The sequence below is a fragment of the Fringilla coelebs genome, assembly GCF_963513975.1.
Source record: "Fringilla coelebs genome assembly, chromosome: 2".
Classification (NCBI taxonomy): Eukaryota; Metazoa; Chordata; class Aves; order Passeriformes; family Fringillidae; genus Fringilla; species Fringilla coelebs.
This window is the reverse complement of record NC_140029.1, coordinates 21,355,470-21,380,831: the sequence shown is the minus strand read 5'-3', so window position 1 is coordinate 21,380,831 and position 25,362 is coordinate 21,355,470. Positions and strand designations below refer to the sequence as shown.

General features: G+C 40.0%; 1 protein-coding gene across 1 annotated transcript in view; it reads right to left on the bottom strand.

Moving 5' to 3' along the window:
• ANOS1 (anosmin 1) overlaps positions 1 to 23,394 on the bottom strand; it is a gene marked incomplete at both ends in the record, with an annotated part of 126,712 nt that extends 103,318 nt beyond the window's left edge. Inside the window, one exon of the mRNA XM_084227024.1 lies at positions 23,203 to 23,394. Coding sequence (XP_084083150.1) covers positions 23,203 to 23,394 — 192 coding nt within the window. The remainder of the gene's footprint in view (positions 1 to 23,202) is intronic.
• Between the last annotated feature and the right edge of the window lie 1,968 nt (positions 23,395 to 25,362).

Below are 25,362 nucleotides of genomic sequence, written 5' to 3'. Positions count from 1 at the left end.
CATTTAAAAGAAATTGTAAAGTAAAGATAATGAACAACATTTATGTAAATGGAAAATTCAATTAAATGCAATATGAGTTTCCCAAAAGACACCTGTGCCAGTTTTACTTTATAGTTTTGATAATAAAGTGTGTTTCCAAGATAAGGAAACAGTACAGCTCTGATTTATCCTGACTGCAGTAAAACAACCAATACAGTATAACATGCAAAATAATAATAATTTAAGCTAAAGGAAAAGAAAACATGATGAGAAGAGAAAGAGAAGTATGAAATTGGCACAGGGACAAACATCAACTTGTTGCTCTTCTAGAGATGTTTCTGAAAGGTCAGTTTTGGAAAAAACTCACAGCTCAGAAGTGTATGTTCGTGGTGTTAAAAGATGGAACAAAATAATGATTTACTTTCTGTATAGTAAGACTGAAACAACAACAGGAAGATCTAAATGACAGAACATGAGAAATGGGGTACAAACCCTCCAACACAACTGAAGTCCAGGGTAAGGACATTATATGTATGTACTTCTTCCATCATTTATAAATCCATACTCTGGAAACAGAATGGCTGAAGATTCTGATCAATCTATTGTTAAGAATTAGGCTAAAATTGTCAGTCTATGAGGGAGTAGAAGGACACACTTTCATAGGAACTAGGCAAGGTATTCCCACAGGGAATGTGACTGCAGTATTCTGTCACTGTTGGCACCAACTATAGATCTGGAAATCAGTTTCCAAGGAGAAGGAATTCAGATAGGTCAGAATGCAAAGTACTAATATAGCAGCACTGTACCTTTTCCTCTTTCTCCTTTTTTTTTCTTTTTTTATTAAAGAGTGATGCAAATAATGGAATAATACACATATGTTACATATGTTGGTTTTATCTGGCATAATTTTCTTCACAGCAGCTAGTATGGTCTATGCTCTGGATTTGTGCTGGAAGCAGTGTTGATAACACAGGATGTTTTTGTTACTGATGAGCAGTGCTTACATGCTTATATACAGCATCAAGGCCTTTTCTGCCCCTCACCCCATCCCACCAGGGAGGGCTGGGGGTGCACAAGGAGTCAGGAGGGGACACAGATGGGACAGATGATCCCAACTGACCAAAGGGATATTCCATACAATATGGTATCCTACTCAATTATATTGCCAAAGGGAGGAGGAGGAAGAGATGGATATTTGGAGTGATGTGTTTGTCTTCCCAAATCACCACTATGCATGACGAAGGGGATGGCTGAACATCTGGGGAACAGAGAAATAACTCATTGCCTCCTTGTGTGCACGGATTTTGCTTTACCTATTAAACTGTCTTTATCACAACCCATGAGGTTTTTCTACCTTTACTGATCTGACACTCTCCCCAGTCCCACCCTCGGATCAAGTGAGTGAGCACATGTCAAGCTTAGCTGCCAGCTGGCTCTTAACCACAACAATACAAAACTTTTTATGTATAAAACTCACACAGATAAAATAAAAATTATTCTGTCAATATACAATTTAGAAGGAGAAATAGATACATTAGAATCATCGTAATGGAGACAACCACAATAGTTTTTCAAAACTATTGTGCTCTGATCTCAGCGAAGTTTGTAAGCTTGATTGAATACTGTGATTTGCTACCACAGCTATGAAGCCTATGCTTTGAAGCTGAATCTCTCTTTGTGAATGTTTAAAAAGATCATGTTTGTGCATGCCTTCATACAAGTAGTGTGAACATATGCAGTCATATGTTCACAAAAGTTTCCAAGATGTGGCCAGTAGGTCAAGGGAAGGGATTGTCCTCTTTTAATCTGCTCTCATGAGGCACACATGGAAAACTGCATGCAGTTCTGGGATCCTCAGGACAAGAAAGTCAAGGACCTGTTGGAGAAGGTCCAGGGAAGGTCCACAAAATTATCTGAGGATCAGAGCACCTTTAAATAAAGGCTGAGACACTTGGGGTTGTTCAGCCTGGAGAAGAGAATGCTCCAGTGCTCCAGAGGGACCTCATTGCAGCCTTTCACTACATAAAGGGGACTTGCAAGAAAGGCAGAGAGACCAAGGCCTGTAGGGACAGAACAAAGGACAACAGATGAAAACAGAGAGGGCAGATTTAGATTAGATCATAAAAAGTTTCTTCCCTAGATAAGGGTGGTGAGATACTGGAACAGGTTGCTCAGAGAAGAAGTGGACGTTCCATCACTGGAACTGTTCAACAACCAACATGATCTCATGGAAGATGCCAGGGCAGGAAGGATGAACTAGATGATCTTTAAAGATCCCTTCCAATTTCCATCATTGTGTGACTTCAACAATCACAGAACGGTCTGGCATTCACCATAACTCTTAATCTGAACTTCAGAAAATTCATCTATGTCTTTTTTCATATGAGCTGAAATGCTAACATTTTCTACTCCTGTATTACCAAGGAAGCTATGGGGATAATAAATATAAAGACATATCCACTCTTTTTCACTCCTTTCCACTTATTTCCAGTTATTTAGGAGCATTTTAAAACAATCAGTTCATACAATTTAATTTCAATATTTTATGAAAATTTATTTTATCTTCCAGCAGATTATCATGCAATACTACTTAATTTTATAATACCATTTTTATCTGTCATTACAGTAAAATTTAGCTAAAACAGATTCACTAGCATAAGATTAACTAACTATGAGCACCATCTCAGGTCCAACCCCTTTGAAAAGAGACATAAATAAAAGAAATAAAACTTTAGAACAGCCGTAAATAACATAAGCTAGTGGGAATTCTTTAGTACTACTCTCAATGCTGTATTAGGATTTATTATTTCCATTTACAAATCTAGCCAGCAGCGATGTTAAAACAATATTTTATGTGCTAGTTTCAATTTATCCCCCTTTCTTCTTCACATAAAATGTGACAGAAGTAGCTGATTGCAATAACAGATCAGTAGCAGCTCACCACTTTGTTTCAGTTACACTGCTACTTTCCACTGAACTAGAAAAAGCACCTCTGCTTTTAAATTAGATCTGTTACTTGAGACAATAAAGCCATAAATGCCCAGATGTGTGGTTCCCCTACTTGATAATTTCAACATCTACAACTATTTTCATTTCTCTACTGAAACCTATTACTACTTGAGTTAAAAAGGAAGTCTATCAAAATGTAAAAATATTGTTTAGCAACTTCAATTTCATACAACTAACATGATGTGAATGATTTTTCATTGTATAAGGAGAAACAAATTCCATGGGCTTCCTTTGAACAGCAAGGTATCAGAGCAAGCACAAACTCTAAATGAAGGCTCTCCTCCATTCTGCATCTTAACACATGGTTAATCACAAACATTCAGCTGTGATTATTGCTCATGCCAGTGTACCTGGCTGAAACCATAATTTCAAATAGTCAGCAATTTGTGGTTTATCTGTAGCATTTTACATGCTCCCACATTCCATTCTCAGTTCCCTCATGTCTGTTTTTCTTCAAACTCCATTCTGACTTATGCCGGTTTTGACTTCTCTTTAGTGGTGGCTTCAATCTGCAGTGCAGAAATGGCCACAAGGAAGAGTCAAATACCATTAAATACCATTTTTCCTACCCATTTATAAGCCTTGCACAGCCTGTCTTCAGGGCAACCTTGAAGCATCCTAATCTGCATACTGAAGAGTGCAAACTGCACTCAACAGGGCAAACTCCAAGTATCCCATCTTCCCAGGCCTGACACATCACATGAAAGATGTCAGGTAGAGGAAATTAAAGCAGTCTCCAACAGCACACAGGAGATGGATTAGAGGAACTCAGGCCACCACCTGAGCCCCACACACTTTGAATCTGCCAGGAAGGAAATGGTAGACAAACTTCAAGAATCAGACCATCAAAGACCAGGGCTGTTTGACACGTACAAGAAAAAGAGCTTACAAAAGCAAAAACAGGAGGGGGGGAAAAAACTAAAACAAAACAACAGATAAATATTACAAGACTCATAGGATTACAAGATCATATTACAAGATTCATTCCAGCAAGTATTTGTGCACACTTGATTTCCTTTGTTAAACTGCAAATGCCCTTCGTCCTAAACAGTTAGGACAAACATCTATATTCTGTGCCTTTAAAAAAGGAAAGCTATGCAGCATCTCTTGTAAAAAAAAAAATACATGTGGAGAAGCAAGAAAAATCAATCTTCTTCCTACAGTAGGCCCCATGGGGGGAAAAAAGCTAATAACATTCACAAGCAAGTACAAACTGGTCTTTAATTGGAGCAATGTAAAAAAAAAAAAAAAGGGAAAAAGTATAAAATTACTTAATTTGCATCTCTGCCCATAATTATGTCAGGAGATACAACCCTTCTTTTGAAATGCCAGACATGAGCTATGAAAATAAAGTAGCCACTTCATCTGCTATGACAGTAGCTGCAAATCTGTGATCAGTTTTGGAAGTCTCTTCTCCCCTGCTCAATCTTCAATCCACATTTGTGTGAAACCATTGTCTCTCAGAGGCGGCCTCTCCTGACAACCTCACTGATTCTTTCAAAATGACAAAAAAGCATAGAAATCAACTTTTCAAATAACAGTACCCACTGAAGTAAAACAGAACATTTGAGTAGACAAATCAATACTGCTGCAATAATGAATTTAAAAAGAGGCTCCCAATATACATTTTCTGCACCCTTTCAAAAATCTCAACAGCATGAAGTTAAAAGTAACGGTAAAGTATAACTTGTGTTTACCATGCATTTCCTGACTGCATGTTCACTGTGGCACAAATTAATACAGGTACTTATCTGTGTCAGCGTTGTGTGTCCCCAGGCCCAGCTCTGAAATGTGGAACGAAGGTGCAAAATGGAATCAACAAAATCAAACTAGGCATCTCAGCTCGCAAATACAAAAGTATGCACTTAGGAATGAATTTCAGATAAGTCTGTAACTTAGTGGGGAGAGATATCAAAACCAACAGATAGGAAATGCCAAAGAGAAATTTATTTCTTAAAGCCCTTCTATCAAGATCAAACACAAACTTGTAGTAAATGTATGGGCAGGGGAACCACAGTACCACCTCTCCTGGTCTATGGTATTTAGTTATGCTTTTGTATATAAATAACAGGAAGATTTTTCTTTGAAAATAATGTAGGAAAATGAAAAGAGGACACCCTGTTACACAACACTATGAACCTACCCCAGAAGTCTTTCACCAAGTTACAGCAAACTCAAGCCCTTATGCCCTTTGAGATGACTCAGCAGCAGGCTAGAGTGGAGACTAAAACCTGGCCAGTGAAACCAAAGCACTCTGTAGAAATGCATAGGAGAAACATGGAGCTGCAGGTAGTGAAGGAGAAAGTTATGAAGTTCAATAGTGAGGTCCATCTCAGAAACAAGACTGGCTCTTTCAAGGGCAACTTATGCAAACATATTTTTAGCATTGTTTCTACTACATGCTTGTCCAGCATATGTCTAGTCTGAAGACCATCCAGTGGAGAAGCCATGGATAGAAGAAGAACAGTATGAGATTAAAATACCCATAAAATACAACAAAATAGCAGTAATATTCTGAATAGCAATATTAGCAGTAATAATAGCAGTAATATTCTGGTTCCTTGGCTTCTGTTCAGGAAAGAAAGGAAGGAAATACAAACAACTGAAATGAGTACATTTTTCTCTTTATATAGTTTCTGATTTCATTGTATGTTGTATTTTACAGAAATAATTCCTTAGTAAGCGATTTCTGTTGCCTTATAATGGTTCTAATAAAGAATGAAACTGAAAAAAGTAAGCATCAACTAATAATAAATTGAATGTTACTGTGTAGCTTTGAGCCATTCCCTTCTGTCCTGTCAGTAGAGAGCCACACCCTTCAGCCTCCTCCTCTCCAAACTAGAAAAGCCCAAAGTCCTCAGCCACACTTCTCAGGATATCTTCCAGCCCTGTCACTGGCTTTGTTGCCCTCCTCTGGGAGCATTCAAGGACTTTCACATCCTTATTAAATTGTGTGGCCCAGAACTGCACACAGCACTCTTGGTGAGGCTGCACCAATGCTGAACACAGTGGGATAATCACCATTTTGAGCAGCTGGTGGTGCTGTGTTTGATGCACTCCAGGATGTGATTTTCCCTCTCAGCTGTGTTGGAACCCTGTTGATTCCTATTCAGCCTGATGCTGATCAGTCACCCCAGATCTTTTTCTGCAGGGCTGCTCTCCAACTCCTCCTCTGCCAGTTTATACTTGTGCCCAGCATAATGCAAAATCCAACATTTTTCACTCGTCAAATTTCATCCTATTAACCACTGCCCAATGCTCTAACCTATTTAGATCCCTATGCAAGGCCACTCATCCCTCAAAAGAATCACCAGCACCTCCCAACTTGATATCTTGCACTAGTGCAAGTGCACCAAGCTTGCACTAGTGGTGCATTTTCATTTATTCCTGATGCATAAGTAATGTCCTTAGACTTTATTCTAGTTAGCAAAAGCACAAAGCAAAATTTCAACACCAAAACCAAATAAAGCTCACCCAAACAAGAGAAAACAAAAAAGTGTATAAAACCTACCAGAACAAAACAAAAACAGCAACAAAAAATATTGCATAGAACTCAAATGTGAGAAAAGGTAGGAGCTCAAACAGCACTTAGCACCGTATTAGTCACACTGTTTAATATATTACTATCAGATAACTTTAGGACTGTGTTATATAAACACATATAGAAATTCAGCATTAAGCTTAACTATGTACATATATTTCCTCTGCCATCTTATAATGACATACAACTCTTAACAAAAAACATGAAAAAAGAAACAAACAAAACCACCAAGCAACAGTAAAAAAAAAGACGCTGAGGGCAAGAACACATTTTGGAACAAACACCTGAAGTTATTCTGTTACTGTAACTAACCACTGTGATTCCTCACAACTAAATCAAATGTACAATGCCCTCAGAGGAAGCCATTTTTATACCACAGATGTTTAAACCATAGAAAAGTCAGTGCTGGTTACTGGTTAATCCAAAGTAATTAAGTTAAAGAGATGACTGAATGCAAGAAATACTTATAAAACTGATCATCCTAAAAATTCATTTTCTGAATTTGCAACTATAAACCAAAATTAAATTATCATGGGCCACAGTGTGACTCACACTGCCACCTAATTTTAAACATCTGGATTTGACACCAGAATATGGATATCACAAATAAACTTTAGAAAGTCTTAGGTTTTCTTTTGGATTTATGTTGACATGCCATCATCTGTAATGTGCTAGCTCCTAACACAAGATATGCTGGGTCCATCCATAGATGGATGGCTACAAATAGAACTATATTGACCTAAATTTTGTGTTGATATTTCCTAAACAGTTTATACAAGGTCAACCTTTATTGCTGTTACAGACCAAAACATTAAAAGATGCAAGTTCACATACCCCAAAAACAGAAAAAAAAAGTTAGACCAGAGTAATTAAAAAAGAAATTAAGAAAATCACCAACCATCATCTATATCATGATACACAACACTATTTGTTCTCTGTCATCATTAGTAGGTTCCTAGAAAGACAAGCATCAAAATCCAAAGGCCATGAAACAGCAGAAGATTGGTACTTTTGAAAATAGACTATGCATTGTTTGGATTAAATTTGCATCTCTAAGTAGGGGAGACCTTTCCTCTTTTTAGAACACCATCTTCTCAAATGCACAGAAAAACTACTAGATAAACACAAGCTGTAAAAACAAATGAGCACAGGAATCCTTGTGTCTCCACACACTTGTGAGTTATGACTGCCTTCTTGTGGTTTCACAGACTTCACTCTTACCACTTCTAAGACTGATCTCAACTGAGGTCTTATTCTGTTTAGCAGAAGTCTTTACCAATCTGTAAAAGAATCCAGATGAAATAAACTTCACTTCTCCATGCAACAGGAGGAATTAAACACACTGACACTAACTTGAAGATATTAAAGTAATACATTGAATCTCCAACTATATTTGGGCCAAATTTCAAACACATTTTTTTGGGGATTAAGTAATCCAGTTGAAGTGAACAGAAACTAGTCTAACAACATTAACATGGGAAGCAAAAGATAGCTTGTCAACTGCTTGTTCATAGGCTCTATTTCAAAACCCCCACTCTTTCAAAATTCTAATGCACCTCTTCTGTTGTGTCATAAACTTGATTTGCTATACATATGAAATAATGAGATAAAAAGTATATGCTGGCTCAAGGATGTGACAGAAGTATAGCCTTGGGAAATTAATACCAAAAAGAACAAAATATATCCTAAAAATGTAATGCTTGCTTACATAAAATACAATATAAATGTAGACATATACAACCTACTTTGTATTTGAAAAAAATACAACTGGTTCTCAATATACTGTAGGATTCAATGCTTCAGAAATGTTAGCATGCTGCTTTGAATGCTGATTTCATTTTGTAGCTGAAAACTACAGTCCATATTACTATTCTGCATAATTATAACATTACTGGTTAGTTGGGTGACCACATACCAATGATGTGGTATGTTAATCACAGGCTGCATTTGCCCCCACTGCCTACCAAGAGAGCACTCCAGAATCAGCTACAAACTCCCTAGGAAGTCATGTGGACCACAGAAACACATCTACTGAGCAAAACACCTGGTCCTGATGGGCTTGATGTATGCACTACATGTATTTCAACTTTCCCCTTTCCTTCAACTAATTCTAGTCTGGTCCCACGGACACAATGCCCATTAGTTGCTAAATCAGATCACATCCCTCTGGATTATCTCTCCCAGTTATGTTAATCCAGAAGAAATCCAGTGCATGAACTCTCAGACTGGTCCATAATGTGAAAAAAAGGTGATCACGATACTTAACAGACTCACTTCCAAAACAAACTCTGATCCACATTAAAACACTAATGTGAAGTTGCACCTCAGACATTTCTAACATCTCCCAAACACACAAGAGTAGTAATTCAGTGCTTCCTATTAGACTAAATTTTCCTCTAAAACCACAGTTTCAGGGTCAGTCAGCACAGCTTTCCTTTCCGGACTTGCAAAATGCTTAAGGTTCTGTTGTCTCACATCCTTAAGCAACTAACCACACACACAAAGAATAACAACCATGCATTTTTATATCAACTAAAATGTCCATTATAAATAGGCTAACCATAAACTACACAAACATGGAACCGTCCATGCATGTTGCATTGTCATGGAGTAATTTCTGATTCCAAAAACTGCTGAATGCTTTTTACTGTACCACATACTGGTCATGTGAAGTTTCACTGCATTTTCTCCTATTCTGTCTGGCATGTATGAGAGGGACATTGTTATATCCCACACTTGTAACTTTGGCAAGAGTATGGATACACACCTGCCCTTCAAACTTAGCAGCTCTTCCGTAGCCATGTTACTATGACTCAGTCAGGTACCATCAAATTACACACTCAAATTCTTGGGCTTAACAGACTATTTATTTCCAATATAATCACATGAAATTCACATGATAAATTTCAGGAATGTGTTTCCTTTCTCTTTACAAGATTCTAAATATTTCAAGCCACAGCAGCAGCCACATTCCCACAAGCTGATGAATACATGTATTTTCAGCTCCATTTTAAAGGAACACAAATGAAAATACAAATTCCACGAAGCACCTTTCTCAACATAAAATATTTGTGACAAGTATCTCCTTATTCCTATTTTCCTGATGGATTAGTATAAAATTTTTCCTTTTTGAAAGCAATAAGCTCAATAAACATAATTCCCAATATGAATACTGTGTTTCATTATCTTTTAATATTTTTAAAGCACGTAGTAAAGTATAATCTCAGCAGTAAAACTTAGCACAAATACCAATCCTACAGATGAAATATGCAGTCTAATATTTGACCATAACTATTCATTAGTAGCTCCAGAGACCTATTAGTATTTGTAACATTTCTTATACAAAATCATGTTTTGGAGGAATTATTAAAGTGCATAGAAAAGCTCTCAAAAGTAAAAACTGTAAAACTTAACACAGTCTTTGGAGGTCTAAGAGTTGTGTAAACCATCTTTTGGGATTTTTTGTTCCATTTTCCACAAAAGTCCTGTCTCAGTGAGTGAAGTGCACCTCACCAGACATGGGATTTCCTAGAAACATTTGCAAAAGGCTTGTAGCCATTCAGGAATTAGAGATTTTTTTCAAATAAAAATGACCCTTGGACTTAAGCAGAATAGCCTATCTGCAATCTGAACCAAACCCAACACAATCTTGTTAGAAATATTGTGTTAGAACACACGCAAACACATAAAAGTCTTTCACCACAACAGTTAAAGGAGCATTTCAGAAAAACAAAAGTATTATTTCCTTGATATATTTTAATTATGAATATTTTCATATATCTGCCTTCACTGTAGATTTGCAGGGAGACAGAAAAGATGTAATGGGTGCAGTTTTATTAAGGCCACAACTTATTGTTTCATCTCTAAAGCACAGATCAACAAACATCTTATCAGACAGGTTAACACTCTTCTCTCCGTTGATCGTATTTTTTTGGTCCTTGGCCTGTCCCTTCCCAACCCAGCTCTCATTTCTGCAGAAGGCCAACACACAGAGCTGCCAAATTAAACCTGTCATAAAGACTAGGGGATGCCAGTGGCATCTGCTCAGATACCACACATCCCATCACTTACTGAACGTCCTCCTCCCAACAGTGTCCCTCAAGCAGAGGAAGTCATGATGCCCTTCTCCTGACCAGTCAGTGCTGCTGTCTTTCCCCAGCTCCCAGACCCGTAATTCCTGTTGGTGTTTGTGGGCAGACCACATTCTTACTCCTTTGCTATTTTAAGGAATGGCAATAGATCCCACAACAGCAGAAGTTGTGATGACATTGTGGTGGCAATGGATGAAAGATGGGCCTCAAGTGAAGGAGCATACTGAAGGGTGGGTTAGTCTTTCCCTTTCCACTTGAGATTTAACACATCTGCTAACCTGATCTTAGCTGAGACCCTTTGGCCCTTCAACACAGAGTATATTCCTGAGAGAAACAGCCTTCTAATACAAGTTACAATAGATTCTTCCTATTTTCTTAGGGGCTTTTTCCAGTTTAAGAACTGTATGCTACAAGAAATGTATATTCCATGGGACAATTGCTGCAGTCCAGTGTTCAAGACCACCTTGTAAGCAACGTAAGACTGTGAAAGGACAGATGAGAGAGAGAAGAAATCAACATTAAATTCTACTGAAAACAATATATTAAAACTACTCATACAATTCAAGGTACAGTGGTATTAACTTGATCTTTCTTCACTGACAATCTTCAGTGGAAGATTAATGTTGTTTCATCACATTGCTATAAAATTTCCCACAAACATAAAAGCACTTCATATGTCAGGTTTTTAGAATACAGTCTTAGAACTAACTAATGAAGACATACCATAAAAGGAAAATAAATCTCCCTTCAAGGCAGAACAGAAGCATTTGTCATTAACACATATGGTTATCAGAGATGTAGCTGTTATGCAGAACAAGCATTTGCTGACAGGTCCATCATGTTTCAGACCTTTCTGGCACCAGGTGAAAGAGCTAAAAATTAAATCAGGTTAATTTGCATTGAAGTTATTGAAAGGCTTGTAACATGAGAGATGTCAAAGCACAGCCTAAGTCCCTACCCAAGCCACAGAATTTTAAAGCCTTCAGTTAATGTAAACAATTAGATATGGAATTTCACAGAATTCCACTGCAGGAATCAAACCAGTTGTGAAGCAAATAAAAGCATTTGCTTTTATATCTTTAATCTATATCAACAGCCACAAAAGAAAGCCACTGTAATATATATCCTTAAGCTCATAAAATGTAGATGACTGCAGTTAATACCAGTTGTCAATAACTTGTACTATCAGTAGGCATTTTATATTAAGATTCTGTTTCTTGAATCACCTTTTTCTGCAGAACCGACAAATATTTCAGTTGTTCCTTCTCGGAAAGTCATTGATAGTGGTGGTATGCTCCAGGAATTCTGTCCCAATTATAAAGTTTCCTTCCATTTTACTAGCCTTGTCATCTGTGTAAAGCAACTATGAAAAAAAGAAAGTGAAGGGGGTTCTGGTGCTAGAAGTAGATTGATAATATTCAAGTTTCTTTTTCATTAGACTGAGGAGCTCTGCTCGATTTACTTTCTCAGTGGGAAGTTCATGGGTGAGAACAAGTTAACTGAGGCTCGATCTATACCAGATGGATCTCCTAGGTATGACTAAGCATCTTAGAGGCATAAAAATTTGACATCTGCTCCTATTATTAAGAGAAAAAGCCATGCCTGTTGATGAAACTTAAAGGGATACTTTGGAATCCCTGACAGCACCCAGATACATGCAGTAACAATCAGAAACTGGGCAGTACCTCATCTTTGAAAAAAAAAAAAAAAAATTCTACTGTCTTTAGAGGTACTTAGCTCTGGTTACATTAAATTGCTTCTACCTTCCCTTGTCACCTCCAAGAATCTCTTCTACAAATATTTAAAGATGCTTTACATCTAGCACGTAACTGGCAATTCAGTTTTGCTTTGTCCTAATGGCATTGTGTTATTTGCTATTTGCTACCATTGAATTGAAAAGAAAGATGTCATGATACGACAGGATATTTAATAAATTCAAGTTAATCACCTTTAAAGATAAAAACAAGGAAGTTCTCTGTATGCTGTTTAAACTCTAAACAGATATTTCTATTATATTTTCACCGGCCTAAGCTTCTTTCCACTGAAACCGATGGATGTATTACTATCAAATGTAGAGATATCAGACTTAGGCCAGAAACAAAAACTCCAGAAAAATCCCATTTTAACCTATTAATTATATAAATGGAAGAATCAAGGAGTATCAGTTAAAAATCTGAAACAGGCACAGTTAAAGTAAACAACATAAGCCCACCCTACATTAATTTGTAAAGCTCTTCAGTTTTTAAAACTAACCAAGTCGTGTTTTCTATTCCAAAACAAAGGCAGCCAGCATATCCTTTAGGAAACTGTAAATTTTCACTTTTCTACAATTTGGAAAACAGCTGAGGTTAAATTTAACTTTCAAGTTATTTCACACTGCTGCTCTTTTTTTCCTACATAAGGACAATTTTGAAAACAGGAACAAGACTTGAAATAATTATTGCTTGCTGTTCCACATCAATTGCCACTGAAAATTCTGGCTGCTTTGATGCTGTCCAGTGCTCAAACGCATGGGTGTGAATCTATGAATAATCCAAATCTTTTACAAGATGAACTAATATGCTGCATGTGCAGTATGTGTGCATTTCTACTCCACTTGGTCAGTGAGGAGCCACTGGACAGAAAACCCATGAAACTTACCAGAAAGCTACTGTCGTTCACATTGTGTATTCAACTTTTTAACTCAAAGAAAAAATCCAGCAATAAGCTCCTAGCTGTAAAAATCTACATCTTCTTTCCTTATCTATCCTGACAAACATGTCCCATAGCTGCTACTAAGTAGTATCTGAAGTGACACACTCTTCATTAATTGGATTATTTTTACCTCTTTGTGTCAGTTTGTCTAAACCCAAATGTTTCTTCCACCTATTGCATATACAGAGTGACCAATGTTTGGCTAATTCTTGATCTCAGTTCACAGTTGCATAGAAGGAAATTTCAAAGCCTCAAGCTCTTTTAGTTCCAGTTCCCTTCCCAAAATTGTAAGGTACAAATTAAATGTCAACATATTATACGCTCTTTGTAACTAATTAAAATGGGGGCAGATAATGGTGTGATTCATTATTGTCTAGTTGTAGTTACACATTAACATGATTTTATTGTTGTCAAAGGAGCTACAGCCATCACCTAATCAAAAAAGTAAAAAAAAAAAAAGTCACACAGTTGAAATAGTTTATATATAGGGATACAAATTCTGGGGAAGAGAATGACAAATAGTCACTGTATTAAGACATCATCATAATATATTGTTATCACCCCTTCCTCACTATTTGCTGCTTCACATCTGTTTGGCCATGCGCTAAATTCAAAGGAAACCAAAGTCTTACAGCACCGAGGTCAAAAAAATGAATTTGTAGTGTCTAGGTCCAAAAATGCCCTGAGGCCTAACAGGAAAGTTCCAGTCATTAGCAGTTAAAAAACACAATCAGTTAAATACAAATGACATATTGCTCTATGCTCATGGCCTAAATCACATTCATGTACATGAACCGAGATTGCTTTTTTTTTTTTAATATAAATTACTGTGAAGATAACTTCCCTAAAGAGTAACATATTAAAAAAAGAAAAACAGAACTATGCTTCTAAATTCTCACAGGAATGGCAAGGAAAGTTGAACTATGTTTGCACTAGACTAAATCAGTAGATGATTCTCATCCAATCTTCACCAGCCTCAATTTCTGTCTGGACACAAGACATTTGCTCTCAAGCAATCCTTTTTCCCTCATATTATCTTATCATACGATCCAGGACATTGCAGCCCTCACAGGCAGAAAAAACAGGCTTCACTACCTTGGCCAGGTTTGTAGCTTCAGCTGTGACCACTTGAGGAATTACAGTAGCAGCAGTTTGTCTGAGTTCTGACACGAAATACAATGTCAGCTAGAACTTTGTTGGGAATTTTCATAGCAGCCCTTCCTGTAACTGACTTCTTCAATGAAGACAAAAGGGTTTTCAAAACATGCTTACTATGTTTCAAAAATGAAAAATTAATTTTTTTTAACCAAGTAAAATGTCAAGCAGGTGAAAAAGGACAGAAATAAAACATGTTCACAAGAAACAGTTACAAACAACTCTTCCTACAGACACATTACATCTGTTCTCTGCTTCCATAATTCCTTAATTTCAATTAACTGTGTCCCAGGAAATTTTACAGTGCCCTCTACTCTCACATAATTTCTCCTTCCAGTATTACAAGCCTGCTGAAGTCCACCTGTCTCCACCTTTCTCCATTCTGAGACTCTGTCCCTTTTCTTGCTTCTCCTACAAGTTCTGAAGACATGCTCCTCAGCAATCTCAGCTGCTTACCAGGGGAGTCCTGCCCTTTGCAAGCTTGAAACAAGTCTCTTCTTTTTTAAAGGAAAGTAATTACATATGTGTGTACATAACTTTGATGTCACATCTCTTTGACAGTCTAGAGAGATGCATTGGTGAAAATGTTATTCACAGAAGACAACAGAAATGCGATTAAAACTTTAGACTGGGGTAGCTCCCCAAATCTGGAAATATCTGATATTCTTTTCAGTGGATAGAATGTGTGATTCTTTTTAATCCGAGAAGAAAAGAACAGTACTCTACTTTCAAGTTTAAAGTGTCCACTTACCTTTCAACACCCCCAGTTCTCCATCTCTGTGTCCTGTGACCTCTTGGTCATTTAAAGACTGAAAACCAGAAACAACTGGAGCTGGGACACCCAGTTCACAGCACTCTACTTTGTGACTACATGGACCTAGTGTTCACACGTGGACCTGATCCAGCTGAAATCAACAGAAGGCTTTTCATGGACTTCAAAGGTTTTTGAAGTATAAAGCCTTATAAGGCTCAGCTGTGGGAGAGATCAAAAAATGAAGATTCTTGGTGTAAACTCCTAGGCAAGGAGTTTTAGTGCAAGGTTTACATTTGTTAGGCACCAGCTACTAAATAGCAATACGAATGTGTCTGTCTTCTGTAGGATAGTCCTGATACTCATTATTCCTACTTTCAATTTTTAAAGACATGGATGCTAAATTACACCATTCTCTTTTTCTGTTTACAAAAGTTGACTATGTACTCCAATCCAGCTTGTCAGACAGAGTAAAAATTCACATAGAATGGCCAGTGGAGATGCAGGTTAGAATGTGAATAACAATCTCTATCAGTAAACACAAATTCAGCACTCAAGAAGATGCCCTTTGCAAAATGACAAATGATGAGCATCTGGAAAATCAGTCTGCTTTTCCAGCTGTCTCAGAAATGTAACGTTTTGGGGTTTTTTCCCTTATACAACACTTACTAAAGCAAATACATTTAAATTAAGTTCAGAGCACTAGTTAATCACAGAGACAACCCATATTCAGACTATAAATAATGCTTTAGTAATAGTTTTAATATGAACACTACCCATCTGAAAAATCTTTTGCTCTGTATTAAGTGGCTATATCTTCCAATGCAAAAAGTTTTACATTTTAGAACTGACAGCGTTTTTCTTTTAGAAGTTTTCTAATGCTTTTCAAAAGCAGCATTTCCTCCCCCTCACCAGCATGACTGTGACATTTAAACTATTCTTTGCCAATATTTTCTACACATAAAATGCCTGCTTTAAAACCTAGTAGTAATTCCTTTTGGGTTTACTGCACCTGGTATCCAGCACATTTACCAAATTAACAGCGATTTTAATTTTACGAACTTAAGCATAAAGAAATTTTTTTCTTAACATATAAGAATACACAAGTAAACATGAGAAAAATATCTTGGCAACTCCCATTGCTCAGTACAATTGCTCACCATCCACTTACATTTTCATACAGTTCACTTGATTTGCATTTAAACTTACACTTGAAACACAGACAAGTACTTTATTTTAGGAAAGCAATGAGCAAGTCTGTGTCCTCAAAGCCACTAGAAAACAATTACCAGGCCATGCAAACCCTACACTCATATCAACTATGCAAGCATCCACTGAGGGCAAAGAGATTTGGGTCTGGTTATGAGAAAGTTAAAACTCCCACTTAGGGAGGTTCATACCAGACCAGGTTACAACAGCAAAGACTAACTATGCCTCAAATACACAATATGGTGAATAATGCAGCTGTTTTCACTAGATGTAACCATTGTTATTCAAAACAAACCTTTCATTTTCACAGGTTTTACCCAAGATTCTGTTAGATCTGTGCACCTTTTGTTCATGACGGCAGATCTTGATAATCAGGGCACAGCAAATGCCAGAATAATTATCCAGATCGTATGCCATATGAACATTAAAAACAGAAGAAGGATTGGGCCTTTTAATGAGTTTTGAGAAAAACAAAGTAATAACAAATGCTACAATTTTTCAGTGGAAATAAATTAGGAGCAGTGTGCTTTGCAAGACATATGAAAGTCAGAATTACTTAACACAAAGGCTATTTTCGGAAGAGAGATGAGTACTGAAACAGCAACAAAAGCAGATGGCACACATCCTCACATTTAGAAAAGGTTGTGAACATGTCCCAAGAGAGCTAAGTAAACTCAGTGCCTGGGCAGCCTGTCCATTGGAACTGAAATATTCTGGGAAAGAGACACTACATATCTACCATATCTCACTACAGAAGTACCACATATCTTTTCAAAAGATTTAATAAAAAACAATTAATAGTTTCAGAATTATTTGAGATGGTTACAATAAATGATTTCTTCACAATTTCCAGCTTCTCTACAGCAGAGCACAGAGAGACACAAGCATCCTGGACTTTCAGCCTGGCCACCACTTTCCCAGCTGGGACCCATTGCAGATTATTGCAGGTGCAGTCACTTCAGAGTTACAGGCAATTTGAAGGCAGATGTGCTGGCCTTGAGACAACTAGCTTCCTGACTTGTAGGTGAAATCTGGTATTGCTTATCTAGAGGTAATCACTTGCACATTATTTGCTTGCAGATATAAAATCTGAGAACCTTTTATTACTTACTTAAAAGAATTGCCTGTTTTTCTTCAAAAACTTTAGCTGTCCTGAAAGGCAAGAGTCCTTCTACAACACTAAAAACAACCTCCTACCACCATATAGTTATCAGTCATTCAATATAACAAACTTCTAAGGCCTTACTCCTCCCTTTTACAGCTACTAAACATTATGCAATATATGGCTCTATTAGCTTAAAACAATATTTTTCCATACTTTCAAAAACAATTTTGAGTTAGCCTTGGCTCATCTAGCTTAGTACTAATTCCTAAGGACTAAATCATAGTATATTACTATTAGATTTACACTAAATCACATTTACAAGAGGTAATTTCTCTCTAATTTCCTTCCATATATCACAAAACTGGCTTACCACTTGAAGGATGTCTATGTTGTATCAAAATTTTCAGCTACAATTCATCCACTTCACAAATAAGTTAACACGAACACAGAACCCCTATGTGACCGAGGTCATCCATGGTGTTGCCTGTATGTTTCTAATCAGTGTCCATTTTAATGAGTTTAAACAATCTCTCATGAGCCTGTTCAAGCAGCAGTCACAATGCTGGATCACACAACATGTATATACATCTCCATGTACCAGGACTTTCCCCTGATGAATAAAGAAATGGATTTTCTAAGATTCAATTTACTACTGAAAATTACCCCCTCAAAAAAATTTAAAACCATAGTGAGATGTACCAATATCTAAAAGGATGGGAAAAAAAACTATTTAGTATTAGCATTGTGGTTTTAATGCACTGATAAAGGGTCATATATGAACTCATGTAAGAAAATCTAAATCATGAAAATGAATTTATAAGCAAATAACAGTATTTAGCAGGCATTATATCCTTAAAATGTAGCCAATCCTGTTCTCTCTTCCAGTCACTCCTCCACACCTGGAGTGCTAGGTCCAGTATTGGGCCCCCCATTACATGGAAAGAGATGGACTTAGTGGAGGGAGCCCAGAAAAAGGATAGTAATATCCCTCACATGAGAAGAGGCTAGAAGAACTGGGAATGTTTAGTCTGGAATAGAAAAACCTCAATGGTTTCTCATCAATGTTTGTAAGTACCTGATGGGAGAGAGCAAAGAAAGGGAAGCCAGACTCTTCTCAGTGAAGCCCAGTAACACAAGAGATGATGGCCAAATTTGAAACATGGGAAACTTAAACTGAACATGAGAAAACACCTTTTTTGTTACTGTGAGGGTGGTTAAATGCTAGAACAAGTTGCAGGAGGTGCTGTTCAGCCTCAGCATATGCTCTGTAAGCATATGGCTGTAACCTCTCCAGTGACACCACAAACACACCACACCATAACCACAGGCAATCTTACTGGCAACTACCCCAAATTCTTAGGACATGTTCTACCACCCTCTCAGCTTCTGACACAGTAAACAAGACTGACCAGTCCTGTGTCTTAAGTAAATTATCAAGTTGCACATATTACGCAGGAAGACACTTGAGCTTGAGAGGTCTATGACAGATCCCAGCTAAGACAAAGATCAACGAGTGCACAGGAAAAAAGTAAAGATTTCTGACCATAACATTTTTAGCCTAAGTAGTTACAGTGATGTTCAAGCTCTCATTCACAAAGAAAATTTTAATCATGCCAGTTTTAAAACATGTCTCAAATGGCTGGCATTAGAGATTAAAATCCAAATTGTTTGTCACTGCCATGTCTGTTCCCCCAAAATAAAACAAGTTCACCCACAACTAATATCACTAACGGGAAAGGCTACACCCACAGATAGCAATGCAAAGAGTTTAGTCTCACTCCACTAAAACAAACAGGTTATGCAGAAAAGCTCTACCCAAACTAATCTGAGCATTCAGGCCTCTTGTCCAGCTGGCTGTATGAGGTCCTTGTTTATACCCATACCCTTTTCAAAAAACAAGAACCTGTGCAGTAACTGACCTCATCTTCATGGGGTTTTACCTACTGTACTAAATTACTATAAAACTAGATTCACAAACAAACTTTGAATACATCAAATTAAAATTTGTACCTTTCTCCTGGAGATCAACTCAAACACTAAGACAGAAACTGCCTTAATAAGAAAATGTTGAGGAAAGATTATATCCAATGACATCACTGTGCAACTTCTGTCCCAAAAATAGTGTGCCTTTTTCCACACAGGATTCACAGTCCTGGTGTTTCTTATGGAGCCAGACACCTTAGTCCTTCCTCTCATTTCAGACCAGAAAAGGAATTGCCCTGCTCATCTTATAAGGGCACCACGCTAACACCCAGGCATGGTCTTTCAGATAACAGCCAAATGCACACAACACTGACTATGATATAGGACTCAAGGTTCAAATCTACACCTTCTCCTAAGCAGGCCATTTGATGGTAAAGTTCCAGCTTAGTGGAAGAGCATTCTTGCCATCCTCCCCTGTTCAGGTGTTTTCGAGAGAATTTTGTCAGAAAAAGAAGCCCAGCACTAGGAGCTCTGCTTTATCAAGGGAGTGACCCAAGAGCATGGACAGGTTCCAGTGAATGCTCCAATTACTCCCTCATACATGTTTTGCAACAGTCAAAGTAAAACTCTAGTGTCAACACCCAAAATGGCTTAAAAGAAGTACTCTGAACATAAGGCTAAAGAGATGAGCTCTCTTTGCCCTTACTCTTTCTGGTCACAGGTCAATGAATGCTTCCTTTGGTGCTGTCCAGGGGCCTGAGTTGCATTTTTATCCCAACTGTTTTCTCTCATCTGCAAAATTTCAGAACAAGCTAAAGTCCACTACTGAACACAGTCCAGTAAGATAGAAGAGATATGTTGGATTCCCTTATTTAGAGATTAAACATAATTCTCTACTGTGGATGAGCATGTAATCAATAAGTTTTTACATAAAAGAAGAATCCACTATGACCCTTCCTAATTATAATTTTTTGTTTGATTGCTTAGGATGAAAGGCCTTTGTGCTGGCATGCTCTCTGTGAAAGATCATGGCCTGGAAGTAGGCCATAGATATCAAACACACACATTTCATTGGGTCTAGGGCCCATGTGGTACATAACTCTCATAATGAACTCATGTAACCTTTGGTATAATCTCTACATGGAACTTCCCAACACCACCAGAACTGGAAAACCCCCTGTGCCATGGAGATTTTATAGGAATAAGCAGGCATCCACGCCCCTTCAACAAGTACTCTGAAGATCAAAGTTTTTTGATTTAGGCAACTGATTCTTCTTCTAGCCCGCATCAATAGTCAGCATGAAAAAAGAAAAATATTATTTGACCTATGCTTCAGGTAAAAAAATGTCTACTGACAATGTACATTTAAAATAGGCTTAGAATTACTTTCCAAGTGTAAATTAACAAATAGGCTTTTTAGAAAGAATACCTCTCCTGAAACTTTAAAAAATAAGGACAGTAAAGAAAAATGGGTGAAACTTCTCGGGGGGAAGGGGGGGGTGGTGGTAAATGAATTAAAATCCCTTGTGAACATTTAAAAGTTGGAAAAAAAAAAGATGTTAGTAATGTGATTTTAGTACCATAGATGATGTGAAATTAAGTCTCTGTTTTGGGGACATCATCTCTTGCAAAGCATGTCCAGCTGCTGTCGCCCTAACCCCCACCACAGAGGCTGTATCTAAAGCAAGGCTGAGAAATGAGTGGGTCAGTCTTTCAATACCTGCCTAACTGGGAGACACTAGAGTTCCTTCCTGCTCTGATTGGGAAGAGCTAGTGTTTAGTTTGCTTCAAAGGCTGAATCAGATTACAAGATAAGTGGACATCTGAAATGAAAAGAACTCCAGAAATTGCTACCAGTTGAGATGAAAAGGGGAGGGGAATGGCTAGAAGGAGGGAGAAGAGAAAGGAATGGAACATCATACCCTTAAACCCACAGGGAACAATCTGGCCCAAACTTGCACATCCTACAGCCCACACTGTTTTATCAGTCTCCTGTGAGAACACTGGATGCTTGACGTACTTTAAAACTCTCCTCCTTTTCCTCATTATTAGACAACGGAGAGTTTAACTTTTATAAACGAGAGCACTTTATCTTCCAAACATTACAGTCGTTTCATGTCTAACAGGAGTTTAATCCGTAGTAATTAAGATAAATTACCAAGTGCTTTAGCAGGTTGGGTTTAAAACTCTGAGATTTTCAATTGATTGCAAAAAACCAGCCAGTTATCAAGTCCTAACTGAGTAATTCCCTACTTATTTTACTCTAGCTAATTAAAATGTAATCACGATTGTGCACAGTGTGCATTCTGTCAGCAGTTTTAAGTTGAAAAAGAAATCTTGCCAAGAAAACACACAAAAAAGAAGAAGAAAAAAAACCTTTCACTGTGATCTAGGCTTGATCTAAACTGCCTCTTTAGCCACTGAAATTTGTAAAACAAGTAAGTTACAACCGCTTGACAACGCAATAAAAAAATACCAACCGCTCTCGGGCTAATGAGCTTTATTAATGGGTATCCTCCTTCCAGGCCATCCCGGGATGCACGGAGCACGCTGACAGCGGCCGCTCCGGCCAGGGCAGGGCAGGGCCAACCCTTCCCCAGCGGCTCGGGTCGCAAGCTCCGTCTCTTCAACCCAAACCCGGCTGAAGGCACCCAACCAACTTCCCGCTGCAACGCACACACTCAGCTCTCCTTTGACATTCCCTCTTTTTTTGCCTTTGTAAATCGATTCATGCTTAAATACCTCTGAGACCTGCCTTTGCTGCGAGCACCTTTGCTCCGAACGCAACTTCACCCAAGGCGCTCGTCCGGGCGGTTCCCGGCTTCTCACGGACCGGCAAGCCCGGGGTCAGCGAGCGGTGACTCCCTTCGCACCCACCGAGCTGCCCAGCCCTTCCCCAAAGGGGCTGCGGCTCTGGGGAGGGAGAACGGCTTGCAGCTCGGAAGGGTTTCCGTCTTTTGGATGAATTCGTGTAGGTTTAATATTTGCGCAGTGAAGAACAGGTGGGGAAAGGGAAAGGTGCGTGTGTAGCTAGAAGAGCGGGAAGGACGGGCAGACACCCGCTGCTCTTGCACTAGCTCCGCACTGCTTCCAGCCTTCATTTTAAGCCCCGCAAGTCTCCCGCCACTTCAATTCCATTTCTCCCCACTTTATCCCTACTTGTCCCGTTAGCCAAAGATGTGCCTCTCCGTCCCAGGAAACAAAAAACAAACATATAGCGTTACCCCCACCTTCACCTTCCAGGAGGTCAGAACCAAGTATTACACGTTCATGATTATCGCTCTTAAAAAACAGGCTCAAACTTTCCCACCGGGCTGGGGAAGCGAACCACCTGCGGCGGCTGGCGCACCGGCGCGCAGGCAGGCGGGGCCCGCGGCATGGCCGCCCGCCGCTCGGCAGGACGGGCGCACCGCCGGCCCGGGAGCAGCGTGTCGCGCCCGCCCCGCCGCCCCGGACACCACCGGAGGCAGCGGCCGGGAGCGCCGGGCACCTGCGAGGAGCCAGGGCAGAGCGTGCCAGGAGCCCCACGACCCGCCAGGCGGGGAGCCCGGCCGGCACCCACAGACACCGGCGGGGCTCGGCGCTGCCGCGGGGCCGTGCCCACCTGCCCGGCGCCTCCAGGTGCCCGCCATCCCCTGGGGGCGCGGGCCCCCAAGTTCGCCAAAACCCAGCCCCGACCCCGGCCGTCCTTTCCGCCCCCACCCCGCGGGACACCCCTTACGGACGGTGGCAAGAGGCTCCCTACCTGGAAATGCTTGAAGAAGGCGGAGATGCGGGTGATCTGGAGGCTCAGGCACCTGGAGGTGCATCTGGTGGTGGCGAAAGCCTCGTCCTGCCTTCGGGCGGCGGCGGCGGCCCCCGGCCCGTCGGGGCTGCCACAGGCGGCCGTCACCCAGAGGAGCAGGGCGAGGGACACGCCGGGCGCCCTCCGCACCATCGCTCTGCTGGAGAGGAGGGCAGAGGGGCGGCCGGGCGGCGCGGGGGGCTGCAGGCGCCGGGCTAAGCTGGCTCCCGCTCGCTGGGCTGGTGCCGGGCTGCGCCGGGGACGGACACCTCCGCGCCGCAGAAACTACACAAGAAAGTTCAATCATTCAACTCCCCTCACCCCCGTCCTCCCTCCCGCCCGCCCCGGCCCACGGCCCTCCCCCGGCGGCAGCGGGCGGGCCGATGCCGGCAGAGCCGCGCCATTGGCTGCGCCGAGCGCCGGCGGCGGCGGGCGGGCCCCGTGCCCGCGGGCTGCTCGGTGCGGCCGGAGCCTTCCCGCACGCCGCCACCTGCGGGGCACGGGCGGCCGCGGAGCCGCCCGTCCTGTCCTCTGCACACAGGCGGGCTGCGTGAGGGCGGCTGGGCGCCAGGGAACACCCTGGTTAAGTCTCTTTCATTTCTTCTTTTAAAAATCAGTTTTAAAAAAGGACGGCGAAGCAAGAACGGAGGGAAATCACTTTTTGAAACTCGGTGCTTCTTACGGAGTAACACAGCGTTGAGCGCTTGTCCCAAGGTGAAACATATACAGACTCCTCTAAAGAGTTATTTGAAAAGGAAAATCTACAAGTCATTAGCCCAAATACCTCTGTGTAATAGCTGCAAAGATTAAAACAGCACCTTGAGCTGTAAAATGCCCCCCATACAGTAAATATCAGCCTAACATCCTTTCCCTCTTGCCGTCAGCTCCAGAGCCGGAGCGTGTGCCGCAGTATGTAGCACAGAGGTTACCTACCACATTCCTCTCCCTGTGTGCGCTGCAGGGACTCCTCCCGTCTCAAGTATGTGCTGCCAGAAAGAGCAAGTGGATCATTTCTCACCGGAGCCTGTGGATTGAGCCTCCTGAACTTGAAAATCCCACGGCTGTATGAACCGAAATAAGTAATTTTTAGGCCATTTCAGGAGTTAGTACTAGGTCAGTTACTACTATAAGTAATAGTTTAGTGTGGTTATCAAACCCTGTATTAAAAAGACTACAGGAGACATCTTTACTGGAACAAGTTCAAGTGCTCACAAGGAAAGTTATCTAAAATCTCATAAAAGCAAGATCTTCAACCATTCCGGCTGGCACTAATTTTACATGGCTATAATTTTTCTATTAATGTTCCTATGTATACAAATGTGAAATAAAAACATATTCCCCAATGTTATTGTTCTCACCAGGCTATATGCGTACACCTTTTGTGCACTTATATATCAGAAATTCAAAGTATAAAAAGGTCTGCTACATCCCAACTGGGAAATCACTTGTCAAATTCTACCAGTAGATTCTATCTATAGTTTTACTGTCCTACCACAAAATTAAGGCACAGATTAAGACAAGACATCTTGTCAGAAGTATTGCTAACATACAAATATAAAAAATATCAAGGCACGTTTTATTTTAGATGTTACTTTGAAGCTTGTGGTCTCTCTTGTCAGCTGTCAGGAAACTTCACTTGTGAAAAGCCAGAAGGCCAGAGTCAGTCCTGCCAGTGTTACCAAATGGAGATGACAGTTTGAGCCCTTGGATGCTTGAGGGAGCACAGCTGCCAAAAGGCGAGGTCACCTGCCACATCCTGGCACAGAAAGTGCCCTGCTGTTTGCACTGTTCACCTGCCAGCTATTTTGGACATGCCCTGGTTAATCAAAGGAGACCATCTCAGCTGCACCTCCTGAAGGGGCGTGGGTTGGTCTTGATGATCTTGAAGGTCTCTTCCAACCTAGTCATTCTGTCAATTCTGTGTTACTTCCTCATTTTTTGCAGCTGGAATTGTTACCTTTCCTCTTGTAGTGAGCAGAGATCATAAGGGGTTCACGAATGCTTTTATTAATTCTGACTGATATCTCACCACTAGAAAACTGGTTACTTTGCCTGATCCAGCATCTCTGTATTTACAAAGTAAAAACAGCACATGACAGAACAACACAGAAGTCAATCCAC